The following is a 26072-nucleotide window of genomic DNA, read 5'->3' as shown; positions in this document are numbered from 1 at the left end:
GCAAACTTTGAAAAAAATACCGATTAGAAGGATTGTTTGTATTTGTTGTGATGTACATGTAGGCATAATATTTCTTCTTTATGCCTTTTGTATCAGTAGAGTTAAGGTTGCTTCGTCCAATTATCGCTTTACTTACTATTACAATCAATTACATATCTTTTCCCATTGAACTTAAAGATGGTTTTCTGTTTGTAGGAAGCGCTAGATTACAGAACTGAAAGACTTTTATTTAATTAATTATAAAGAATTTCTTTGTACAAATTTGACTTGCCATACATGTATTTAAGAGCAGATTTCAGTACATTTAGTTATTATTCAATATAAATAATATGCGTTATTCTCTAAACATTTGCTTTTTAGGTATATTCTAACTTACTTTGTCATGTTGTTGAACCAGCATTTTACAGCAATTTGGTAGCTCCAATAAGTACAGGAGGGTTACCTCCTCTGGTCGCAACCCCCATTTATACTTACTCAGTATTTATAACTTTTGTTATTTACTTGTTACCAATATTCCTGTAATTTTCGTCATACATGGAAATAAAACAAAACAACAGACATACAGAAACTTGTAAACTTCTGGGGGTAGCTTCAAAAAGCTTTAAAGTAGGCCTAATACTAAACGGGATGCTTCGCGCATCAGCAATTCTTAGAATTCTGCAAAACGTATGTGGTAATGGGGTGGGGGAGGGGGAAAGTTCAAATTAGTTTGGAACTTGGTACTTGGCAGGTATTTTGATATGGCAGTTATGTCAAACAACTTCAGTGCCTTAGGAATCCAATGCATGGTTTATTTGTAATAAATTATTCAAAATATACTTCTGCATGTGCTCTTAAAATTCTGTATTTATTAAGCATTACTTGATTCACATAACTTGATTCATTCCCAGTTCTTTTATTCAAATCCAATAGAAAGTGAGCAGCTTGGAACTTCAGTTTCTAAGCATTTCCACATCATTCTATTCCTAAAAATTGTCATTTGTTATTCCCATATTAGGGATTATTCTTCCTGCTCCGGATTTTCGGCAATATCTCCCAAACCTGACCATTTGAAATAAAACTTCCGCAAGTTAGTTTTATGTATACATCTTCATTTGTGATTCAGACAAGGAGGGAGAAATATGGGACAAAAAGCAAAAAATAAAGGTAAGCTTTGCTTTGACCGTAAATTTAGTATTCCGCCCTCAGTAGCTCAATTACGGTTAGGTTTTAGTCAGATACCTTGTAACCTTACCACTACGTTGTTTGAAGTCAAGGTAACATACACGTATAACATGTGCGTGAGATCTACGATCTTCAGCTAAATGCAGTAAATTCTCTCCTTAAAAATTGTTTAAAATGCCCGAAGGGAGCCAAATATTTGTTGGTTTTCGAGCTTTAGGCTTCCACTGTAACCATGTTCCATTAGCCCTCCGTTATAACCAGAGACACAAGGATCATTATGTTGTTACGGCCGTGGGAAAGGCTTTCCATACATACAATGTGAGTAAAAAAAGTTAATACACTACATATGTAATTTGGGGATTGAGTTTTAAAGTCTATACTCTGTGTGGGCCCATCAATATTAGTGCCAATTCGCTGACTCACTCCGCTTCAACTTTCAAGTCCAGTGTATTGGCACTATTGATGGGGCTATACCGTTAACTATGTGAGTTTTCCCTTGGCCTTGGGGGTTACTTTTGTGTGATAATTAGATTACTAGAACCCCCGCCCCTGTTGTTGAGGAGGAGCACAATCTTTACTTGGAATGGGTCCTTCTAAAAGCCGACAACAAGCCGACAATGCCGACAACAAGTCCAGAGCGCCTCCAACACGCCGCCAACAAGTTTTAAATACCTCAAAAATGGCCAATAAACCATAGATATATTAGAACTATATGTGTTCTGTAATTTATAAACATAAATTTAATGGAAAAACTTCACGAAAAGTGTGTATTTTTTAACCAGAAAAAACCTTCACTTGCACGGAAAACGGTCGGACGCCATCTTGGCTTAAAATCGTGTTTGGACCAGTCCATTATGATGCAGGTAAGTCAGATTTAGCAACAGAGGGCGGGTGTCATGCACTGTGCACACTGCAGTGAAGGTCTTCACATGAAGCCCGCCCTCTTGTTGACAAGTGCTAAATCTACCCACTAAAAAATACACACTTTTCGTGAAGTTTTTCCATTAAATTTATGTTTATATTATAGAACACATATAGTTCTAATATATCTATGGTTTATTGGCCATTTTTGAGGTATTTAAAACTTGTTGGCGGCATGTTGGCGGCGCTCTGGACTTGTTGTCGGCTTGTTGTTGGCTTTTAGTAGGACCGCTTAGAATGATGTGATGCCTATTTATTATAATTTTGTACTTGCAATTATTAAAATGTAAGTTAAATTCTACAATTATTTGAGGTTTGAGTGTGATTAGCCCTGGTATAAAAAGCACACAAAAAATAGCTTAGCTCAAAATGCTTCTTGCTTACCAAAATAAGGTTTATAAGCAAGCACTAAGCAATAGTAAGCTGCTTAATTAATCATCTCTATATATATAAAACTGCACCCCCACCCCAGCTGTGTGTATTAACAAATTAAATGAACTAAATTTTCTTTCATTTTCTCTTGCAGTGTTCGAAACTAGGAATCGTCAGTGTAAGTAAGTACCTATGACCTAGTTTAACAATCGTTTTTTTTTTCATAAATCCGTGTCAGAAATGAGAATGATAAAGTTAGTCAAAGTCAACCACTAAAAACTTATGGTTGTGGTAGCTAAAATGGGTAAAACATTTCTGATAACAAAAAAATATTCACTTAGCCATTAAAGTTTGGCATGGGTTTAATCAACACAATCGTTTTGTGAATGGCATACATGGAGATTTTGGGTCATCTTAGAGATTAGCATATTTACCTCTAACCCGCTCATGGCCCACACAGAGCAAATAATAATATGATCATAAAAACAAAAGCAACATTTGAAAAGCAAATAAGATGCAATCATATGAGTTAACAATGGAAAAAACCCACCAGATCCTAACCATTTAAGCTCTTCGCATGAGGTGTGTTTTTAACCTGTTTTTAAAAAATGTTTTAAGTGATGGATAAGTTACGAATATGACAGGGTAGTGTTTTCCATTATCTATGTTATCGGGGAGCTGTGACAGAGAAAACTCTGTCGCCTCAAAACCCACTCATCAACAGAAGTGCAATTATTGTACACTGTATTGTACCGCTAAATTCCTTAAAGTCCCCTTTAAAGTATGTCAATTGTGTTAATTAGGACAGCAATATGCTAAGAATTCATTCAAGTTTTCATTTTAATCCTTTGTTCCTTCCCCAAACTCTGTAATTCACATTTTTAGGATTGTCGAAATGTCACTTTTTGCTCAAAACTTTAAAATAAGAAAGATGTGAATGAAACCTTAAGATTGAAATGAAACCTTCAAAGAATTGCATGGCGGATAATAATAAAAGGCATTTTTAATATGCTCTACTTTTAGAAAACTAAATCACAGCGCTTACAAAAATAATAAATTGGTTATCAGTAGAATGCTCGTTAACTACAGGAAATACATGGGGCTTCTACGTATGTCCTACGCATACCTCAGCCTTCAACCTTGATACCTGGATGCAGAAATGCTATATTTTTCCACTTTTCTCCAGGACTTGTCGGTTAAGAGCAGTAAGCCCTTGCCAAAGTGAGTGCCTGTGTTCCGATCATCAGACCTCAGCACCTACAGCACGGTAGATGGAAAAGGAGACCCAGTAGAGGACCCAGTAGAGGACGTACGTCATGTACGTTTGATGTCGGGGGTTAGGGTTAGGGTTATGGTTGGGGTTAGGGTTGCCTCGATTTCGATTTGACATCTGACCCGTCATCAAACATGAATTATGCATACAATGTTTTATTCACACGACCAAAGTCCACGACGTACGTCCTCTACTGGGTCTCCTTTTCCGTCTACCCTACAGCACTTGCCATGTTGCCCTGTGCTTATGGCGTGATGCTCTGTGCTTTTGCTGTGGTGCCCTTTGCAAAATTTCAATACAATTTACACTTTCTTCATAGCAGTGCCCCTTACCCTTAGTATCCTCTAATGATGTAACCATGGTAACATTTTAAACTATGTTAGTAGTTAAGTAGACTTTTAGACAAAGTGACACTCCTGGCTCAAGAGACACTTAACTGACAGATGAGAAATATAATAACAAAATTATTTAAATACATAAAGAAATAAAAAATGGAGAAACAATTTATTGAAACGACTCAATTTTACTTGATTGTTTTGTTGTACTTCCAAGGTAATGCCCATCCTGATGACATCACATGCTTAGCTGCAGATGCCTTCCTGGTCTTTACAGCCTGTCAGAATATTATACGGGCATTCACCCAGGGTCGACAGGTAAGGCAAATAACAACTAGGCCTGGACAACTATTGAAATTTACTACTCGACTAGTGACACCTCAAACACTCACGACTTTGACACTAAGCGCTTTTATAATATAGATTATCAAGATGCATTGTGGGAATGTTTGCTGCAGGCGCAAAGGATTTCAAGGTAAAACGATTTAAGGATTGTGTCACTGATGTCTGATTGTGTTTTGAAAAATTATATTGTAAATTATTGTTAAGAACAGTTGGTTCACCAAACAGGAAGTCGGGTCTTTTTTTGAAGTAGTCGCGACTATTTTTTAGTAGTCGTGACTATTTTTTAGTAGTCGCGACTATTTCTGTAGTAGGCGTGATGACCAGGTAATCGGGAAGTTGAAAAACGGTAGTCATGACTCAACTAATCAATCTAAAGTTAATTCTATGACACTAGTCGTTACTCATTACATCTTATGTTTGTTTTCTATTGTGTTTTTCTCTATAGCGCTTTGGGACATGTTTATTTACTATGTGTTATGTGTTATAGAAGAATGTTATTATTATTATTAGTCGCACAAGTTGCCTAGGCTTACAAACCACAACAGGTACATTTAGCTCAACGAGTGACAATAACATCATGATAGTAGAATATTGATTGGTTGTAGAGACCTTTCTATCACAACGTCACAAGCTGGTCTACATGTAGCTAGTGATAAGCTTTGATCACTAGAGCGCTTGTGCAATACAAAAAAGGTATATTAAAAATTAAAATAAGTTTTTGTAACCTGATAGTGCATGTTTTGGTGGAGACAATGTATTATGGATCTGGATCTGGATAAATATTCTCATTGCTCTAATAAGAGCCAAATGAGAAGAGAAGATGATAACAAAATTTCAGTTTTAGATGTGGGAGGAAAACCCCAGAGAATTATTCCAGGGAAAACCCATGCAGTCAAATAGGGACTGAAGACCTAATCCATATAGTTCCCCTGTGGAATTGGAACCAGGGTCCTAGAGGTGGAAAGCAAATGGCAAGACACCACTTCACTAACCTTATCACCATTTGATCAATACCAAGAAGCTGAATGGCATGTCCTTGGGGGCGGGGGATGAGGTTTTATGAAAGCTGACATGAAGCACTACATCAAGAAAGACGAGGGTGGTCGGCATGAAACCCCACAGTATTCAACAACTTCAAATCAACAAAACATTTTTTTGAAAATAAGTTTTCCTATAAGGAATTTTGCTAATGATCTACATCCATATCTACAGAGTTCTCTGTGGCTCTGTGGATATTGGAAGTATTCAGTAATTAGTAGTTAGTGTCTTTTAATGACGCAAGTCGTGACGGGAGACTGTCAACATGGGAAGCCATACACGGAGCTGCATGTGTGTGCTCAAAACTGTAAAGGAAAAACAAAAGGGTCTCCTTACGTAAATTTAAAGACCTTGGAGCTCCACGCAAAATTTTGTGGCGGTGTCAAGTCAAAGAACGGACGAAAGAGTGATGATATTATCCACATTTGAGAACATGTTTGTGTGCAATACTTGTCTGGATGATGACTCTTAAGAACGGGTCAAATTTTATAGAGCTACTTAAGCACAACAAATTTATGCTTACCAGTAAGGTGAGCTACATAATTTGGTCTCAGAATTCATGACTTCAATAACCTATCTTTCTGTATAAATGTATATACTAAGCGCCTTGAGTACCTTGTTGGTAGATACGGGCGCTATTTAAGACTTTGATATTATTATTATTTTAACACGTATCCTGCTCATTTCTATAAAGCAATATTTTCTGCTTTAGCAAATCCAAACTTGGTTTGTGGAATGGTCTTGGTATTGCACAGAAACTTTTGAGACGCTGGTAGCAGCAGACATAACAGTCCTGTTTTTACAGAAAAAAATAAGCATAAAGGCCTGCCGTCGATTTCACAAAGAGTTAGGACGAGTAACTCTTCCTAACTTAGGATTAATCTTAAGGTTTGCATGCTACAGTGCAGGGTTGGGACTCGTCCTAAGTCCTAAGATTAGTCTTAAGTTAGGAAGAGTTTTGTGAAATCGACGGCTGGTCTTGGTATCTCTCAGAAGCCTGTTGTCAAATATTGAAAAAACAGACTGACTTGCATGGCATTTGTGTTTACATCCCAAACAAGACTTCTCTTGTTGGTAAGAAAATTTATTGTAGTGTACCAATTATCGCTTAGGCAGGGACAGTGTTTTTGTACTGTGACCAACCTGATGAGTTAAACACTGAGGCCATAAATTAATTTTGAATCTATTTGATTTTGTCATTAGGTCATCTATACATACACAGGACATGAGAAAGATGTTCATTTGCTTCTACCATTCGGTGAGCATCTGGTGTCGATTGATGAATCCAGCAAACTCAAGATATGGGACATCAAATCTACAGGTAAAATATTAAGTTACAAAAACATGTGGTCGAGCACCTTGTGCATCAAACTGAACTTCTGGTGGCGAGGTCTTTGGAGTGTGGGTTTCGAGTCCAGGGCCAAATTTCATAAAGCTATTGCGCAGAAAATTCTGCTTGAAAAATGTCTTTTCCTAATACAAGAATTGAGTGGGGCACTAGTCACAACAATGTAAACTTAATGTAAGTTTGGCTGGTAACCTGTTTCTGTTAAGCAATACTTTTCTGTACTTACATGTAGCAGTTTTTTTGTGCTTACAGGCTTCATGAAATTTGGCCCTGGTCATTGTTCTTGAGCTAGACACTTGAGCTTAGAAAAGTAGCTTTACAAAATCAGTTTTCTGTTAATAAAATGTAAGTTTCTTTGTGGTTTCATTTTTTTCAGAGGTTTATCTTGAGATTCAGTTCAGCAATGAAAGTTTCCAGGTTTCTGCGCTCATGCACCCAACTACTTACCTCAATAAGATCCTGCTGGGAAGCAAACAGGGAACCATGCAGATCTGGAATATCAAATCAAAGTAAGGTGTCTCATTTGAAACAACAAATTTGTACATTATAAACCGTCCACTTCGTTCCGCCCCTTGATAATGCATTGACCAATCAAAATTTGGAATGTGTGAGATAGATCTTTGTCATGCTGCCACCATCTTTATTATTATTATTCATGGTTTATTAAAAGCATTCAATTTGGTTGCCATGGGCGAAACTACATTGAACTTACAAACATTTGAAGTTAGAATTGTACCTGAAATGCCTCTTGCCATTACCGGGATGTCTTGTTATGAGGTAACTCATTTTAACAATAAATGATCACCTGATTAATGAGCAATATTGCAACACAATATTTCTGACAAACAAACTGACGACTTTAATTTTGCCTCTGGTCGTTGCAAAGGATCGAGGTCATTTTATCGACCAGTTTATGTAACTTCTATTAAAATCATTGAAACAGGATTACTTAGTGCCTTAGTTTGGTCGAAGATGTGCTTTAACTTTGATCAGTGGGTACAGCTTTTCACAAGTTGATTTGTGCTGCTATAGCAGTTTCATTTGCAACCTTAATATAAAAATGGTTGGATTAAATACACTTGAATACAAAGTAAAAATTGCTTTAAAATTGCTTAAAAACTACAACAGATTTAAACTGTAAACATTACATGTATAAAACATTGAGTCAAAAAAGATATGTACAAAACAATAGAAAAGCGACTGGTGTAAATGTCTAAAAGTGTTTATTATTCTGGCTGATTGATTTGGAGCTTCTTTATATGAGTATTAATTCATCTTTATATTTGTTCTTTCCTCAGTAAACTTGTGTACACTTTCAAGGGCTGGGGATCTCCTATTACGGTCATAGAGCAGGTAGTGTGTTTTTCTTGATTCTCAGTAACAATTAAGTCTCTAATAGTTAAAGGAACCTTACAAAATTTGTAAGAAAAAAATCGTAAGAGCACAGATTTATATGAAACTTACACTGTCCAATGATGATGATAGTATACAAATATTGAGTGGCTCAGAGTAGAATGTCGCCTCGTGAAATGGAACAGTCCAAATTTTACCTTGCGATAATATTCCTCCCATTCCACGAATTAAAGCAACTCAATATTTGTTTTATATAACTGACATATAGATCCTTGTCATTTGATGTTTTTTAAAAGTATAACATTATGAGTTTGTTTGACAACCAAAAATCATATAGCGCCGCGTAGCGGCAACAATGCACAAATTGAATAGCAATTGGATCACAATCTTTTGCACAGGTGCTTCTTTGTTTTAGCAGCGGCGCGGCGGCGCAACTGTACTGCTCAAAAACATTGGATGATCCTAACTGTTGAATGGGAAATGCTATTCCAATCCAATTTGTTCACTATGGCTGAGCAGTTCACAATAGAAATGGGGCAATCATTGCTGAAGTGCAATCTGTGGGAAATCTGCAGTAGACAGCACAGTGTATTATGCTTGGAGTGCTGGGCGAAATTTGTTAGTTCTAGGCAAGCCTGTCTCGCACCGCCCACCGTGGATACAATAATGAAACAGGGTCATTTTACATATAAACAAGGTTACTTGGTCTGTAGACATTCCCTTGAGGTAAATTTCATATGTTCCTTACACCAGTGTTTTCCACCATTGGGAACACAGGATACCAGACTTAGGTCTCGTTTTAACCTTTGACTCTTGATTGATTGATTATCAGGCTCCAGCTGTAGATGTCGTCGCAGTTGGTCTTGAAGATGGCCGAACCATCGTTCACAATTTGAGATATGATGAGACCATTGTTACCTTTACCCAGGACTGGGGCCCAGTGACAGCCATTTCTTTCAGAACAGGTAAATAGTTTGATCAAAAACCGTCCTTAAATTAGTCCTTGGTCAGGGTGTGAATAGGAAGTCCTAAAAAGGGCATTTATGAGATGTTTTTGAAACACTATTACCAAGGCCCAATTAAGGACACTGGACACCTTTGGTTATTGTCAAAGACCAGTCTTCTCACTTGGTGTATGTCAACATATGCACAAAACCAAAAACCTGTGAAAATTTGAACTCAATTGGTCGTCGAAGTTGTGAGATAATAATGGAAGAAAAAGCACCTGTGTCACACAAAATGGTGTGCTTTTACATGCTTGATTTTGTGACCTCAAAATCTAATTCCTGGAAAATTACTTCTTTCTCCATAACTACGTTACTTCAGAGGAAGCCATTTCTCATAATGTTTTATACTATCAACAGCTCTCCATTGCTTGTTGCCAAGTAAGTTTTTATGCTAATAATTATTTTGAGTAATTACCAATATTGTCCAGTGCCTTTAAATAAGGGTGATTTAAAAAGCACAACAAGTAGCTAAGCATACAAAAATATGCCTACCCGAATAAGGTTACCAGGGCCCAAGCCTGTAAGCACTAAATACTGCTAAGCCCAGGGCAATATTGCTTATCAAAAACAGGTTATTAGCCAGCATTCCATAAAGTTTACATTGTTGCGACTGGTGCCCTACTCTTATTTTGCTTACAATGTTTATAATGAAACTTGCTAAGCAGTATTTTCTGCTAACCAGCTTTATGAAACTTGGACCTGAATAAGGTGACTTGTTTCAGGGTGTTATTTGTTTCTACTTCACACCGTACAATGGTTTTTTAAACTAATAGTGAAACGTGAATTGAAAGTCTTTATGTCTCAATGTGAATTGAAAGTCTTTATGTCTCTTTTTCAGACGGTCAGCCCATCATGGCCACTGGAAGCACCCCAGGGCATATTGCTCTCTGGAATCTAGAAGAGAAACGTCTTCAAGCTCAAATGAGAGATGTCCACAAGTCTGGCATCGCTGGCATGAAGTTCCTATCCTCGGAACCTGTCATGGTGACAAACTCCGCTGATAACGCCCTTAAGGTGTGTTTAATGTCTATCTAATAATAAAAACTAGTTCTTATATAGCCCATTTCACAATAACCATCTCAATGTGCTTAACATTAAGTGGTGGGTTCGGTTATGCCTATGATTTTTTTCCACAGGACTCTGGAAAGTACCGAGGAAACGGTGCTATTAACACACATTGGTGTACATGAGTAAAACCAAAATTAATAGTTTTTATCTCCGATGCAAATTAAACTTATATTAATATTTGTTTTGTTGTCTTAGATGTGGGTGTTTGATCAGCCTGACGGAGGTGGACGCCAACTACGTGTTCGAATTGGCCACAGTGCGCCCCCAGCAAAGATTAAGTTCTATGGGGAACAGGGGCAGAATATTCTTAGTGCAGGTATAGTTGATGTGAAAAATTATTGGTTTTTGTTTTAAAGAGTGTGTGAGTTTCTTATTGTTCATCATCCCCTGTGTTTATGAATTATACGTATAATATAAACTATATCAGCCTGCAATATGAAATCATACACAGTCAACCCTCCTACTGTCTGACCATTTAATATCATCCACTTTGTTTTTGAATGATATATATAAACTATACAAGCTTGCAATATGATATCATATGGTGAATGTATTCGAACAGTACACAGTCAACTCCTACTGTCTGACCATTCAATATCAACCAGTATGATTTTGAACAACACATGTAGATCAACTATACCCGCTTGCTGTATGAAAGCATACTACACAGTACACAGTCAACCCTCCCACTTGACAATTCAATATAATCCACTGTGGTTTTGAATGATGGATAAATTGTGCTATTGAATGATGGATAAATTGTGCCTTTGAATGATGGATAAACTTATCCAGCCGTGAATTTTCAAGGAAGGTGTGGCATCGGGGTTTGAAAATAAACATAAAACAAGCCCTGCAGTTTGAAAGACAATAGACTGATGAAGCTTTTAGCATTTCAGAGTCTCTCATATTTTCTCCCAAAGTATGATGGACGTATTTTTGTTTGTGTGATTTTTTCCTGAAGGCCAAGACAGTAGCCTGAAATCTTTCTCTACACTGCATGAGAAGCACAACAAAGACCTTGGCCAGGCTAACCTGAAAAAGAAGCTTGGTAATAGGAAAAGTAATCTCAAGCAGAGATACAAGATGGCGCCTATCACACAGTTTGCTGCAGGTAAGTAGTATGGATTTATCTAGATGTGTGCCTCTGATGAAGGTCCAGTTTGGATTGAAAGCTAAGGCCCTGTTCCATGGACCCTGCATTGATCCCACATTGATCTCTCAATTCAAGAAAAGGGGGATCAGACCCCGTAGTTTCAGGAAAGTTTCTCTAAAATATAGGGTTCAAATCACTGAAGGGCCCAAGCTGGAGTCGGTTATGCTTGACACGACACGCCAGAATTACTCCAAGGTTACTTTTACCGTCCTGGCATATGAAACATTCAACCTGACTTTCAGCATCTCTTCCTTTCCACCTTCATAGAAAAGAGTCGTGAGAGTGAATGGGACGGCATAGCGGCATGTCATCAAGGAACAAACATAGTGACAACATGGAACTACCAACGTAGTACCATGGGCAACCACAAGATAAAGTGTTCACATGTCAAGCCATCAGCAGCTGTCGAAGCCACGGTAAGTTCCCTTAATTCAATTTGCCATATTTTTATCTCGTGAGGGCGCTCTCAAACATATTGTTATCACTCTCGGGGGTATATTCATTCATACTCAAAGCAGTTATTAAATACTGGTAAACATTACCACCACAGAAATCACACCCATCACAGACAATAAGACCTTGCAACCCACTTCTAAAGCAACTTAAAACAGCAGCGCAACAAAAGTGACAGAAAGCAGTTTAGAACTGTGCAGAACGATTCATGTATTTTTTATTTTTTTTATTTATTATATATTTGTGTATGCAAGTCGGCAGACATACAAGGCCTGAATGCCATTTCAAGGTGGGGCTAAATTTTTTTTGTCCAGAGGCCATTGCCACCTACGCATGGAGCTGAAATGGAGTTAAAACATTATTATTTTGTTTTTAGTATTCATTACTTTTTTATGTTCTTATTAGGCCATTGACATCACTTCATGCGGAAACTTTGTCGTAATTGGTTGGAGTACGGGTCATGTGGACACTTATAACATCCAATCAGGGATCCACAGAGGTTCCTATGGCAGCCAGAAAGGTAAAGATTTTCAAACTTTAGAACACTTAAGTGGAAGACAAATACAAAGGAAATTATTGGCTCTTTCACATTGATAGATCATATATAAGTTAATTGTTGAATTTCATGTTTACGGCGAGATGTATATTTTGATTTTGGTTAATATGCTAACCAAGAAGTGATTAAAAACTGCTGAAAACCATTCTTTTTTCTAGATAGTGATGTTGTTATTCTGTGTGGTTTCCTCTGATTAGCTTTTTGTAAGTGCTGTGAAGCAAATCTTTTGATGCAACATCATGGCCCAGTTTTCTGGCTTTGCTTACTGTAAACAAAGAATCTGCCTGCGCTTGCCAAAGCAGGGAATGCTGTGCTTAGGTCAAGTGTATTTCATGGGTTAGCAGGGAATTTTGGCTTGTGCGTGTGCATGTTACTAGGCATTCTTTGCTAACACAGCTAGCGCAGAAATTTGATGCTTGCCATGCAAGCGGAGAATAGAGATTGTAAGCGCAGAATTAGCCAGTTATTTTAGCCGTGAAATTGGGCTATGGTTATGAGTACATCACAATAAGTGCATGCTATAACCCAAACAGCTAACAAAACATTTGCTGGCAGTGTCAGAACTTTATGTAATCCACCATACAGGCCTACATAAACTGACAAATCTGTAGAAGTTTGAGATTGATCAACCATCTTGTTCACAAGAAAATAGTGAAAAATGTTTACACATAGGGAAAAATGTTTACACATGCATTTTGCATGACATCAATGCAAACAAATTTATTTACTGTATAAGATTATTTACTGTACCCACTGTAATTACAGCATCTGAACTGGCCTCTCATCACAGGCACACCTAGTGGTTATTTTTTTTAACCTAATGTACAAATTCTGAAGTCCAAACAACTCCTAATAGTTCTCCGACTAGCAGATGTGAAAAAAAACACCAACAAATTCATACAGTCTTGTGAAAAGTCTCTTAGCAAAAGCAGTGAAAAGCCAGCTGGTGTTTTATGCAAAGTAGAGCTCTGAATTAGAAAAAGGATCAGTAGAGCGATAACGATAACGATCAAGACGCAAAGAGAACGCATTCTATTGGTTGAATTGCTCCACGCAGAATACGCACACACTCATTTAACCAATGGACTGCGTTATCTTTGCGTCGTTATCGTTCTCGTTATCGCTGCAGTGGGACCGGGCCTTAAGTCTAATCTCAAATTTGTTTATCTTTTGTTTAGCGCATGAGGGTGCTATACGAGGCGTTATTGTTGACGGTCTCAACCAAATAGTCATCACAGGGGCGTCTGATTCCAAACTGAAGTTCTGGAACTTTAAGTTGAAGAAGTTGCTGGGACATCTAACATTGAATGCAGCTGTCAATCAGATGTTACTGCACAGAGAAAGGTTGGATTCAAAACTATTATGTAGTTTGTTGCTTGCTCAGTGGTTTTTTTTCTCTTCCTTTCACCTCTATGGAGCCTGGTTCAAATCCCACCTTGGATTAGAGCCTTGCATTGGGATTGGGTATTTCTCCATTTGGGGTTTTCCTCCCACATCTAAACCACATTTCTTCTTGTTTCCTATTCACCATCTTGCTTTTGGCGTTTGCATTGTTTGCTGTGTAATGAAATAAATAAATATCAATATAAACCACAAGGGAAATTGACTGGGTAAATTTTGAAATGATTTTTGGGGTTAAACAAAGAATTGACTAGAGTGGGATTCGAACCAACGACCTCTGGATTAACGTGCCATACACTTCACAATTGACTGATTCTCAAGCTTGATTGATGTCTTCACTTCTGGTTTTGTTATTACTTTGCTTTGATCAACAAGTTTTTATCATCGATTTTGTTTTATTAGTTCGATGCTTGCTGTTGGAATGGATGATTTTGTTGTCGTCATTGTTGATATTGACCTAAGGAGAGTTGTGAGAAGGTTCAAAGGTCACCAAAACAGGGTCACTGACATGGTAAGTGATTGTTTATGTTTGTTTGAATGTTGATTGTGGGGGGGGGGCAGCTTGTTCAAACCTGTTTTCATTGTCCATATTTTAGCTGGAATAATTTTGCTATTTTGAGTGCTGTTATTTTTTCCCATATTTTGTATTGTTGTGATAGTGATTTTTTTTCTTGTAAGATTAACCTCTTCATCTCAAAAGAGATTTATCAACATAATTCTATTATTTGTCCACCATGCAAGCCTTCAAGTCAAGTCCTATTCTAGCTTTTTGTTTTTAATTGTTTGGGTCCTGGAACGCTGCAAGTTTTGTATGAGTCTCACACTTTTACATGAGGGCAATTCTGTGCCATCAATCTTGTCGAATTTAATTGTATTTTTTGCTTTAAAGGCACTGGACACTATTGGTAATTACTGAAAATAATTGGTAGCATAAAAGCTTACTTGGTAACGAGCAATGGAGAGCTGTTGATAGTATAAAAAATTGTGAGAAACGGCTCCCTCTGAAGTAAGGTAGTTTTTAAGAAAGAAAGAGGTAAATTCTTACTCAAATATTAAAAGGCTTCAGGCCTGAAAAGGCATCTGAAAGCACACAAGGGTCCAACAAGGGTGTTTTTATCTTTCATTATTCTCTTGCAATAACGATGATCAAATGAGTCAAAATTTACACATAGTTGTTATTTTATGCATATGTTGGGATACATCAAGTGAGAATACTGGTCTTTCACAATTACCAAACGTGTCCAGTGGCTGAATGCTGTTTATATCTTCGTACTACAGACCTTCAGCCAAGATGCCCGCTGGCTTGTGACATCATCAATGGACTCAACCATCCGAACGTGGGACCTTCCCTCGAGCAGGTAAAACAAATTTTGGGATTAAGGTAGAGCGGGTAATTCGTCCTAATATGAGATAAGACTAGTCCTAACTCTTTATGAAATGCACACCTGGCTTCATGCCAAGTTTGCAATGCATAAACTCCACCATCCGAACGTGGGACCTTCCCTCAAGCAGGTAAAAAAAAAAATTTGAAGATGACAGGGATTAAGGTAGAGCCGGTTACTCGTCCTAACTTGAGATAAGACTAGTCCTAACTCTATATGAAATGCACACCTGGCTCCATGCCAAGTATGCAGTGCATGAATATGACGTCACACTTTACCATTTTTTCAGGGTGATTCTCAAGTAATAAATACCACTCCTTACTCCTTATTGAATTGTTCATAATTTCGTTTTTGTGATTATTTGTTATTGATGTTGATGATTTTCATTGTAGATTTGTCTATTGTTATGGCTAATTTGTTGATTTTTGATGTTTTCATTGTCCATAAATTATTTCAATTATTTTGCATTTTTGAGTGCTGTTATTTTTGTCAATGTTTTGTATTGTTGTGATAATATTTGTTCAATACTAGCGGATTGTTTCCACTGTTTGTATTTCCATTGTTATGATTATTGGCTGATAGAAGTCAACTAATTTGTATTGCATATTTTCTATTCTTGTGATCATTTCATTTACATTGGTGGACTGATTTGATTTCATTGTCCATATTTTCCATTGTTATGATTATTTGCTGATATTATTGGACTATTTTGAATTGCTTTTATTTTGCTGATTTTATTGGACTGTTTCATATTCCATACTTTCATTGATGATGATTACTTTATTGCTAGTGAAATGTTTTCATTGTTTTCAATGTTTTCAATGTTTTCATTGTCCAATATAATCGATTGTTGTGAATTATTAATTTAGATTGGTGGATAGCTTCCTGCTAGAAGACGCTGCAACTAGTATAGCACTCTCTCCAACAGGAGACTTCTTAGCAACGTCACATGTTGACGATCTTGGCATATATTTATGGTAAGCATCAGGTTACTTCTTAGCTACGTCAAATGTTGACAGTCTTTGAGTTTATTTATGGTATGGAACAGATAACTTTTGAGCTACGTAAAATAATGTGACCATTACATATAATGTTGAGGATAACGAGACTTCTTAGCTACGTAAAGTTTTCACGACCTGTGCGTGTATTTATGGTAAGCAAAGGTGGCCTCTTAGCTAAGTCAAATGTTGACGAACTTTGCGTATATGTTAAAGAACAGATGACTTTTTAGCTACGTAAAGCGTTAGCAATCTTGGCATTGACAGCCTTTGCGTATATTTTTGGTAAGGATAAAGGGAACTCATAACTTGTGTCCTTGTTGAAGAAAAAATTAATTGAAAACATTTTTTGGGGTATCAAATTGTCTGGAGAATTGTAACTCTGTAATACTGCATGAAAGTTGTTGTTTATAGTGATTTGCTAGCTAAAAATAAACATGTTTTTTATTTACACAACATCCAAAACATAAAGCAGTTATTTGATATCTGCCAAATCACCCTTGGTTGTATGGGATTGCAACCGTGGACCTCCTATTGTCCATCTTTTGTTTATACTCTTTTTTCCAACAGCTCCCTTTGGTTTTGTACTTGTATACTGTTTGGAACGTCGAACCGGCTCTTTTCAGAGACATCACTCAAACTAAAGAGAATTACACATGGTTATACCTGCAAAATTACTATTAACTCATTGTTTCTTCCTATTTATCCACACCATGCAAAGCATCAAACAATACTTAATATTCGTAAAGCAGTTGTTGGAACATTGGTATGAAACACCTGTTTTTGCTGATTATACTCATTGATGTCACAATCCAAAGGTCAAACAAGACGCTGTATGCCCATGTGCCAATACGTCCCCTTCCAGATGACTATGAGCCCAGCATCGTGTATCTACCAGGAACAAGTCTTGAACCAGAAGGTGAGTCTTGGCAAAAGATTATTCAGAAAAACTCCTTTTTCTTTAAAAGCAAAAAAAGTAGTTATCGGCCTGACGTTTCAACCCCACCAGAGTCTTTCTCAAAAGCTGAAAATCAAAAGGAAACATTTTCTTATTGTGGCTGTGCATCTTAGCGAAGGTTCTTTTAGAACTCGACAGAGCGTTGTTACAATCATTACTTGCATCCTTGAGCAAGACACGTAAACACAATTTACTTTTTCATAATGATTGGACATAGAAGTTTTAGGTCCATTGTGTTTTGTAAGGACCGTGTCACATGAGGCAATTTACAGGCAACCAGAACCAGGCAATCTCCAAGAGAAAAAGACATTCACATTCGAATGTTTGCATATTATTCTTGTGGATCGTAAGACATTGTCTGAAAAATTACTTAAGTGCTACCAAAGTTGTCCTGTAGCAGGCACTGCAGTTGGTTCCGCCAAGTTGCTTGCAACAGTTGCCTCGTGTGACAAGGCCCTAATGGACATGACAGAAGCTAGTATCTTAGATAAGGGGTTTGCTGCGATGTTTCAGGCATGGTTGGCTACAGAGTATGCTTCATCACCTGTAAACTCATACAAGGCTTTTTATAAAATGGATAATATCAAACAAACCGGCTCTTTTCAGAGCCAAAACCACCTCTAGGACCATGGCTGGAATCACATCGGGGTCATTATATGTTTGTCTTCAGTTCATACCTGACTGTTTGGGTTTTCACTGGATTAATTCTCTGGGATTTTCTCCCACATCTAAAACAGAAACTGACCTCATTGACCTCATTGCCAGTCAAGATGTGTATACTGACCAACTTTTCCTTTTACTAAAAAAATGGAATGGAGTTGATATTTCTAAATATTGATTTTAATCTCTTCTTATAGAAGTTCATGAGGTCGATTCTGCTGAGCTTGAATCTGATGACCTCGTCTCAGAGTTCACCTCACCACAACAGATCTCAGCTGAGCTGGTCACACTCTCACTGCTCCCCAATTCAAGATGGAAGAGTCTTACAAACCTTGAACTTATCAAGGTAAGATTTCAAACTTGTTTTCTTATCACAGACCATAGACCAAGGTGATGCTGGTGCACAAACACAGTGGTTTAAAATCCTATGTGACCAGACATCGACAAGTTTCAGTACAATAATCGGTCAAAATACCTTTAGATTATATCTCAAGCATGTCTAATCCACAATTTAACGATCTTTGTCATGATTGGGAAGGTAGTGCATTCTGCTGTACAAGCCAGGCACCTAATGGACGAAACTATTTTTCCTTATTTTGGTCAACTGCTGTACAGTTTTTAATTACTAGGGTACCCTATATTTACGTGGTTTGTTTCATAGTGGGGTTTCAATGTATATAAGAGGGTTCCCACAACACCATGTGCAGTTTTATAGTGTCGTTAATTAGTCGTTTATCAAATTTTTAATAATATTTATTTTCATCTTTGTTTTAATGTACCATAGATGTGCCCCTGTACTGTGGTGGTGCAATTTTATGGGGTTTTTTTCTGTGTTATTGTTATCAATATTTTTACCTTGTAATGCCACATAATTCAGCTTTGTGCTGCTGTTTGTATTTTAATAGAAATGAACGAATGAATGAATGAATGAATATCCATGCCTACATCCTGACGGACTGTGAAGGGGAGGGGGGGGGGGTAACCCTGTTTCAGTCCCAGGAGAAGGTGGCAACATGCCCCTGGTGACGGTTGATTTGGACCGATAGCTCTATTTAGTTAATGTGTAGCCCTCACCATGAAGTGCTTGTTAGTGGCCTTGAAATGTACTGTGATCTCTCAATATGAAAGATAATACTTTTCTTTGTTGTTGTTATTATAATTATCTGTTGGAACTGAAATAAATGTCTTGAATTGAAATGAAATGAATATTATTTTTAAATCTAGTATTAATCTAAAAGGTTAATGATAAGATATTATACCGCTGTCAATCCTCCATCAAAATATGTTTTGTCTCTGCAGTAGTGTCAAAATCAAGGAAATATAATTTTGTTTCTGTTTTTATTTTGACAGAAAAGGAACAAGCCTCAAGAGCCGCCAAAAGTACCCAAAGCAGCCCCTTTCTTCCTTCCAACGGTAGCCGGCCTCACGCCTAAATTTGTTACACCAGACATAGAGGGTGATAAAAGCAAGGTATGTTCCCAGGCCTTGTTCTTAAGTTTGTTGTTAAGTAGCTAACAAACTCTGGGTTTAACTTGCCCTCAGGAAGTTTTAGTAGCCCTGATTTTAAACATGTTTGTCATGAATGTATCTTTCTGATGCATTAATAGTAGCAATCACAACCAGTATAATAGGCAAACAAAGTTACACTCAAATGCTCAAAAGTTAATTAATACACTTCAAAAAATGTATTATACACATATGAATGGAAGAAATGTGAGCATTTTAAACATGTTAGGTACACAGTTTTTTGTAGCCAAAAGGGCAAGTTGAGAGGTGGTGTTTACTAGCTCGTAGCAGTTTTTACTTGACAAGCTTTTTCTGTCTCTGCCCCTTGGCTAAGGAATAAAATTCTCACCCATGTTAAGAATTCAACTGTTCTGACTTCCCTTAAAGAGGCTCTCAAGACCCATCTTTTCTCTGGTCTGCCCCCCCCCCCTCAAAATCCTTCTTGCTTTCCTTTATTATCCTTTTCCAGCACTTTGCATCCTCTCGTTAAAGGCCTCTTATAAATGTCCTGTCTTCTGCTCCTGCATAATAGCAGAGTATCCTGTTTGAAACAGGGAGACCAAACCGACTCTTTCCTGATGAAACAATCTCTTAAAATAAAATTGTTACATGGTTGTACCCACAAGTTTTTTATTATTAATAGTTTATTCTTAGTTTGTAGTGTTGTTTGCCAACCCCTCCTACCCTCCCGCCTAGCTCAGTTGAACAACGTCCTGTTGAATAATTGTCTTTTTCTAGGATAAGGGAAGACTTTTCAGTCTGCAAAGCTTTGGGTCGCAGTCTGTCCTGTCGGCTGCTCTGGAAAAGAGTCTCCATACTGAAACATGTAAGTTTGGGACCTTTTAAAAATTAGTTCAGGACAACCAGTAGATAAGTACTGTCCAGGATGAGGTTTTTAAGTCGCCGTCTCAGGGCCGAGCGGATAAGAGCATCGGACTCAAACTTGTGTCCTTAAGCAAGACACTTTACCATCCTTTGGATGGGATGTAAAGCCGTAGGTCTCGTTTATTGTGTAATGCACATAAAAGAATCCAGTGCACTTAAGGGAACATGTTGCCTTGGATCGGTCGAGTTGGTCTTTGAAAAGCGTTTGTAACCGTTTGTTATAAAATGCATATGATAAGAAAGATATTTTAAAAGTAGAATATAATGATCCACACAAGTATCACTCGAAATTGCGTGGTTTTCCTTCTACCTCGACGAATAACATGGTCGGCCATTTATGGGAGTCAAATTTTTGACTCCCATAAATGGCTGACCGTATTAGTTAGCTAAGTAAAAGGAAAACCACAAAATTTTGAGGCAAATTTGTGTGGGTCATTGTATTCTTCTTTTAAATCATCTTTCTAACAATCTGCATTTTATAACAAACAGTTACACACGCTTTTCAAAGACCAACTCGACCAATCCAAAGCAACATGTTCCTTTAAAGTGCTAAGAGGAGGGGTTCTCCCCAGTGTTTCTGATTTCATCAGCAGCCATGGATGTTGACTGCATTAATCTAGTACTAGCCATTGCAGAAGACATACATGTACCTTCAGACACTGCCTACTTACCGACCTCTGCAAAAAACCCAAATAGGTTTAGGAAACCACACAACGGCAAATTTGTCTGGAGACTGGTATAAATAGAAAGAGAGCAGATATAAAGAACAAAACAAGATTCTTTTAACCAAAACTGAATAACTGGCTGAGAATGCAGGAAGAAGATCACAGATTTACATAAAACCTACACAGTCTAATGATGATGATAGTTGAAAACATCCCTTGAAATATTTCTGTTTGAAATATCATATTTGATGAGAAATAAATAAAACTAATTTCCCTTTTGGATTTTATTGCTCAGTAAGCGTTTATTCATTTTTTTGTTTTGGCATCGATGCAATGCAAAATGTGTACTCGGTTTGCACTATTTTCTCGTGACCCAGATGGCCAATCGATCTCAAACTTCTACAGGTTTGTCAGTTTATGTATATGAAGGATTACACAAAGTGATTACACTGCCAGCAACTGTTTTGTAAGCAAAAACCAATTCTGTAATGTTCCATTAATGGACCTTTTTATAGTCAATTTCTTTTGTTTCGACACCTTCCCAGAATAGATGTATATATTTTTTCTTCTCAATCTTTGTTGGCTGCATCAGAATTTTTTTTAATTTTTATTCTCAATGACAAAGGAGAGAAAGGCTAACTAGTATCAATCACTTTCTTCTTTATAATAAAAAGAAGAAATAATGTTTGAAAATCACTTTTTTCTTCTAATAAGTTACTGTAGAGGCACTGGCAGAAGGCCGGCTCTCTAATTAAAAAGGACGAGCATTCACTAAAATACAATAGCAAAGTCCATACGATGGTGTCTAATATATAAAATGATCTCCCGCACTTGAGATCAATCAATCAAAACTCCCAATCAATACGTTGTAGCACACAATAAAACACAGTCACTTTTTTCTCCCTGTGAGGGCAGAGATGGTCATTGTGATTGATTTAGCTTAGTGCGCTACATACTTGGCAGCACAGGCTGTATACTCCCCAGGGAGCTGAGATGGTTGAAGGAATGAATTAAAATAGAGCGCTACGTAAAAAAAGCGCTAAAGCGCTACATTATTGTATAAAAAAGGATTATTATCTGAAGGTCAAAGGTCAACACAAATCTGGCTACATAAAAATTGACAATGCCTGGTTCAACTAGCCCTAAAAATTACAATATTTCTCAGATAAAAAGATGATTTAAACCCAAAACAATACTCACAGAGGGCTCTTTGATATTCTCCCTCTCAAGTTAATTATACACTTCAGCATGTTCAGAGCAAAACAGAGAAAACCCACCAAAAGTAAATGCGCCCTCTTGTTCAAAGCTGAAATTAAAAAGAAAGTCCAAAGGGCTGCAGACACAAACATTAAATGTACTGGACACTAATACTTTTTGGCATAAAAACTAACTTGGTAACGCCTGAAGCCTTTTATTAGGCATCTGAAAGCACACAAATTTGTGCAACAAGGGTGTTTTGTGTTTCATTATTCTCTTGCAACTTCGATGACCAATTGAGCCCAAATTTTCACAGACTTATTATTTGATGCATATGTTGGGATACACCAGGTGGATCAATATAGCTACGCTCTTGCATTCACTATATTATCATTACTTCATTTCATTTCATTTCATTTTTTGGTGTTCACAGATGAAGAAGTTGTTGCTCTGTTGAAAACTCTGTCCCCATCAGAGATTGACGTTGAGCTTCGTAGTTTGTCGCCTCTAGGGGGCGGTTCAAAAGAGGCCATGAAGCACTTTATTATATTCCTTCACAAGAGTCTAATCACAAACAGTGATTTTGAACTCATACAGGCGTACACAGCACTTTTTACAAAGGTAAGTCTCTGAATAGTCTAGGCCCAAGACGTTATGATCGATTGTACACTCAAGTAGTTCAGAAGAGCATACCATCATTATTATTAAGAAATATGACCCTGGGTTTCATAATGGTATTTATGCAATCAAGCACTAATGGGTTCTCTATAGGAATGGCTGGGGAGAGAAAAACAAAAAGTTAAGCGCAATGATCATTTTTGGAATTGCGCTATAGAAGAGCCGTTATTATTATTCATCACCATTAAAAAGAAAGTCCGGCCAAAATTTAAATAAATAAATAATGCCCCCAAAATAAGTAAGTGCAAAATCTACCAAGTTGGGCCTTCAGTTTACAGATGCTATGTCAGATTTTTGGCCCCAAACATTAAAACAAATATTTTTTTGAGTGAATGGTATTTCAAAGAGTATCACCCGCTCTTTTACTTTTAATGGTCAGGAACCATGACAAAAGTTTTAAAACGTTTCTTTTAAAACACATAAGAATTGGTCTCGTGATATATTGTCGGGATCCCAACAAAAACTAATTTTGAGCACTTTGTTTCACTGCTACTAATAATTGGCGGACTTTTTCAAGCAATGGCTCAAATGAAAGCTTGTAACATAGCATCTTTAAGAAATATTTATTTTAAACAATTATTGCAAGAGTATACAATGCTAAGCCTGTATGCTTCGTTTTTGAAAGGGCAAGGGCACCAAGGTGATTTCTCCTTGGTAAAGGGCATCCTGTGAGGAAATTATTAATTATTAAGTGCACCTAGGCAATGACTACTTGCATCGAGGCAATCGCTTTCGTTGCCTTTGTGAAGTATCAGGCCTGAAACCAAAATTAATAGTTCTTTATCCTAGATACAATTTTTTCCCCAAGTTAAGTCGCAAGTCAGTGGAATTGACGATTCGAGTCTGACTCAAGTCCAAGTCACCGACTTGAGTCAACAACACTGCTCATTTAAATCTGCAAAGAATGAGAGGAATAGTTCAACCAACCAAGGTCTACCCCAAACTTATTTAAACCTTGAGGAATTCAAAACTCCTACAAAAATTATCAGAACAAGATAACCATTTTGAGATAAGCGTGTCAGGCCTTTTTCATCTGTGAACACTTTAAATAGCAGACATTAATAGAATTACCTTGTGATTTATTTAGACTTGCAAAGTCAGGCCAACTTGTTGTCTTCTTTGTAGAGGAATTAGGCCACATTACAAGATGCAATGAAGTTTAAATACAAGGGCATTGTTTATTTTATGTTTATAATTAACTCAATATTCACATGACAGGGATCTATGTGTGACGAGGCCTTTAGATTAAGCGATAGTCAATTGCTATAGTCAATGCTGCAGTCTGACCCAATATAAATGCATAATGCGTGCTCAATGATGCATTGCATATTGTTCCATATTGTAAAGGGTAACTGTCGATGTGCATGGAAAATGTATGGCTTTGTTTGTACAATGCATAAATAATTATGTGCACAATAATTTGATAATAAGATGTTTCTCCCCTACCCCCTCTTTAGCCCCCCCCTGATAGCTTAAACTAATTATGAAATTAAATTAAATGATTGAATAGATAGTTTTGGTGTTGAACTAATAAATAATTTGACAAATAGTTTTTTGATATTTTTGGGGAAGGTATTAAGATTATGTGAAACAAATCATTGTTTAATTAAGAAAAGCCTTTACTTTCATAGAGCCTCCAGGTTAAGGACACCACACTTTTTCTTGTTCTTCACTTTAATTGTTGCTAGTAATTGCTTAATAGCAAATATTTATGGTAAAAGGTAGTGGACACCTTTGGTAATTGTCAAAGACCAGTATGGTCACTTGGTGTATACCAACATATGCATAAGATAACAAACCTATGAACATTTGGGCTCAATTAGTCATCAAATTTGTAAGAGAATAATGAAAAAAAAAGAAACAACCTTGTTGCATTATTTTGTGTGCTTTCGGATACATAATAAAAGGCTCCAGCTCAAGTATGTTATTATTTGATTGAGAAATTACCTCTTTCTCAAAAACTATGATACTTCAGGGAGAGCCGTTTCTCACTATGTTTTTCACTTCATTGCTCATTACCAAGTAAGTTTTTTGCTCACAATTATTTTGAGTAATTACTCATATTGTCCAGTGCCTTCAAGTTTAGAGGAATGGAAAGGCTGTCATCCGACCCTTACAAGAAAATTGTGAATCTTACTGTTTGGAATCCTCACTGATTTTCAGTCTTGGTTTTATTTATTTACAGCTCCATGGCGACGAAATAGCAAAAGAACCAAGCTTAGTTGAAGAGGTCAACCACCTCTCTGATATTCAGCAGTCGTCATGGCAACGTATCCAAGCACAACTCAACAAGTGTTTGTGCTTGATAATGTACATGAAAAACCCTGCAGTGTGAATGAGTTTGGCATCAGTGAGGTATGCAGGGTTGTTGGTACCCACAATCCTCAAACTTCCCCCTTCCCAATCAAATTTACCATTTTAAGTTTTTGTACAGTATCATCAAGAATAGACTGAACAACGGCATTAAAACCGCCATGATGATCAAACATGATTGATAATATAATAGTTTTACTAAATGTATAAGGGATAAAGAACATTATTTTTGATCAAAACCAAAACAATATGAATTTTTAAAAATTCAGAAATACTTCCATCTGTAGGAACTTTAGTTCAAAACACTTGATAATTTGTGCTGTTTTGGGGTTTCTTTCTTCTCAAAGACATACATTTCTCATTAACCCTAGCAGTGTCACGTGTCAGTTAACGTGATTTAATTTAGAACTGTGTTTTCTAAGGGCCAATTATATATGCCTATTTATAAAGCATTTGTACACAACACACACTATGAATTGTGACCCTATTGACCCCTTAAAATGGCTCCTTTCAGAGCACACAATCCCTCAAAAGAGAAATAAAACACGGTTGTACCCGCAAGTTTACTATTATTTGTAGTTTATTCTTATTCTTTACACCATGCAAAGCTTCAAACATCAAACCTCTTTTGAAGTTTTGCCACTCTCATGTGAAATTGCGTATATCTTGACTGTATTCGATAAAATTCAAACCAACAACTAAACAGTTAGCTTTGGCTATTTATACTGAAAATGACCTATATCAAGCTATGGCCACTTTGAATTTGTTGATGCCCTGGCTTCAGTCTTGAGTAACATCCAAAACATTTAGAAATGTTTCCATCTGGAGAAATTTGTGAACAAAACACTACATCAGGATTGGGATTTTCAGTCCCTACCTGTCTGAATCTGAGAAGCGTTATCGCGTATCTTTTCAAATGATGTATTCCTAATGAGGAGGATTATTCCTGCGTGGACATCGCTCGAGATTTTCAGCATATCTCAAAAACACGACCACCTTTGGTTAGGAACTTTTCAGAAGTGAGTTTTTAAGTGTATACATCT

At 37.0% G+C, this 26072-nt stretch overlaps 1 protein-coding gene across 1 annotated transcript; it reads left to right on the top strand.

The window, feature by feature from the left end:
* The first annotated feature begins 1286 nt into the window (after positions 1-1286).
* Positions 1287-26072, top strand: LOC117297977 (WD repeat-containing protein 36-like). Its single transcript, XM_033781180.1, has 22 exons — positions 1287-1482; positions 2612-2639; positions 4283-4383; positions 6652-6769; positions 7173-7305; positions 8095-8149; positions 8982-9114; positions 9995-10170; positions 10420-10540; positions 11186-11335; positions 11645-11793; positions 12236-12350; positions 13565-13730; positions 14190-14298; positions 15066-15145; positions 16039-16146; positions 16986-17086; positions 17983-18131; positions 19136-19255; positions 20030-20117; positions 22472-22659; positions 24902-26072. The coding sequence occupies exons 1-22, from the start codon at positions 1339-1341 to the stop codon at positions 25049-25051; spliced, it is 2682 nt and encodes an 893-aa protein (XP_033637071.1). The 5' UTR covers positions 1287-1338; the 3' UTR covers positions 25052-26072.

The sequence above is a fragment of the Asterias rubens genome, chromosome 12 (assembly GCF_902459465.1).
Source record: "Asterias rubens chromosome 12, eAstRub1.3, whole genome shotgun sequence".
Lineage (NCBI taxonomy): Eukaryota > Metazoa > Echinodermata > Asteroidea > Forcipulatida > Asteriidae > Asterias > Asterias rubens.
The sequence above is the reverse complement of the archived record's forward strand: the minus strand, read 5'-3'. Positions and strand labels throughout refer to the sequence as shown.

Bases quoted from the DNA above. Each gene is read 5' to 3' on its own strand.
- LOC117297977 (XM_033781180.1), top strand. From the start codon at position 1,339: ATGCCCGAAGGGAGCCAAATATTTGTTGGTTTTCGAGCTTTAGGCTTC. The intron at 8,150-8,981 runs GTAGTGTGTTTT...ATTGATTATCAG, and splicing joins CTATTACGGTCATAGAGCAG to GCTCCAGCTGTAGATGTCGT. The intron at 10,541-11,185 runs GTATAGTTGATG...TTTTTCCTGAAG, and splicing joins GCAGAATATTCTTAGTGCAG to GCCAAGACAGTAGCCTGAAA.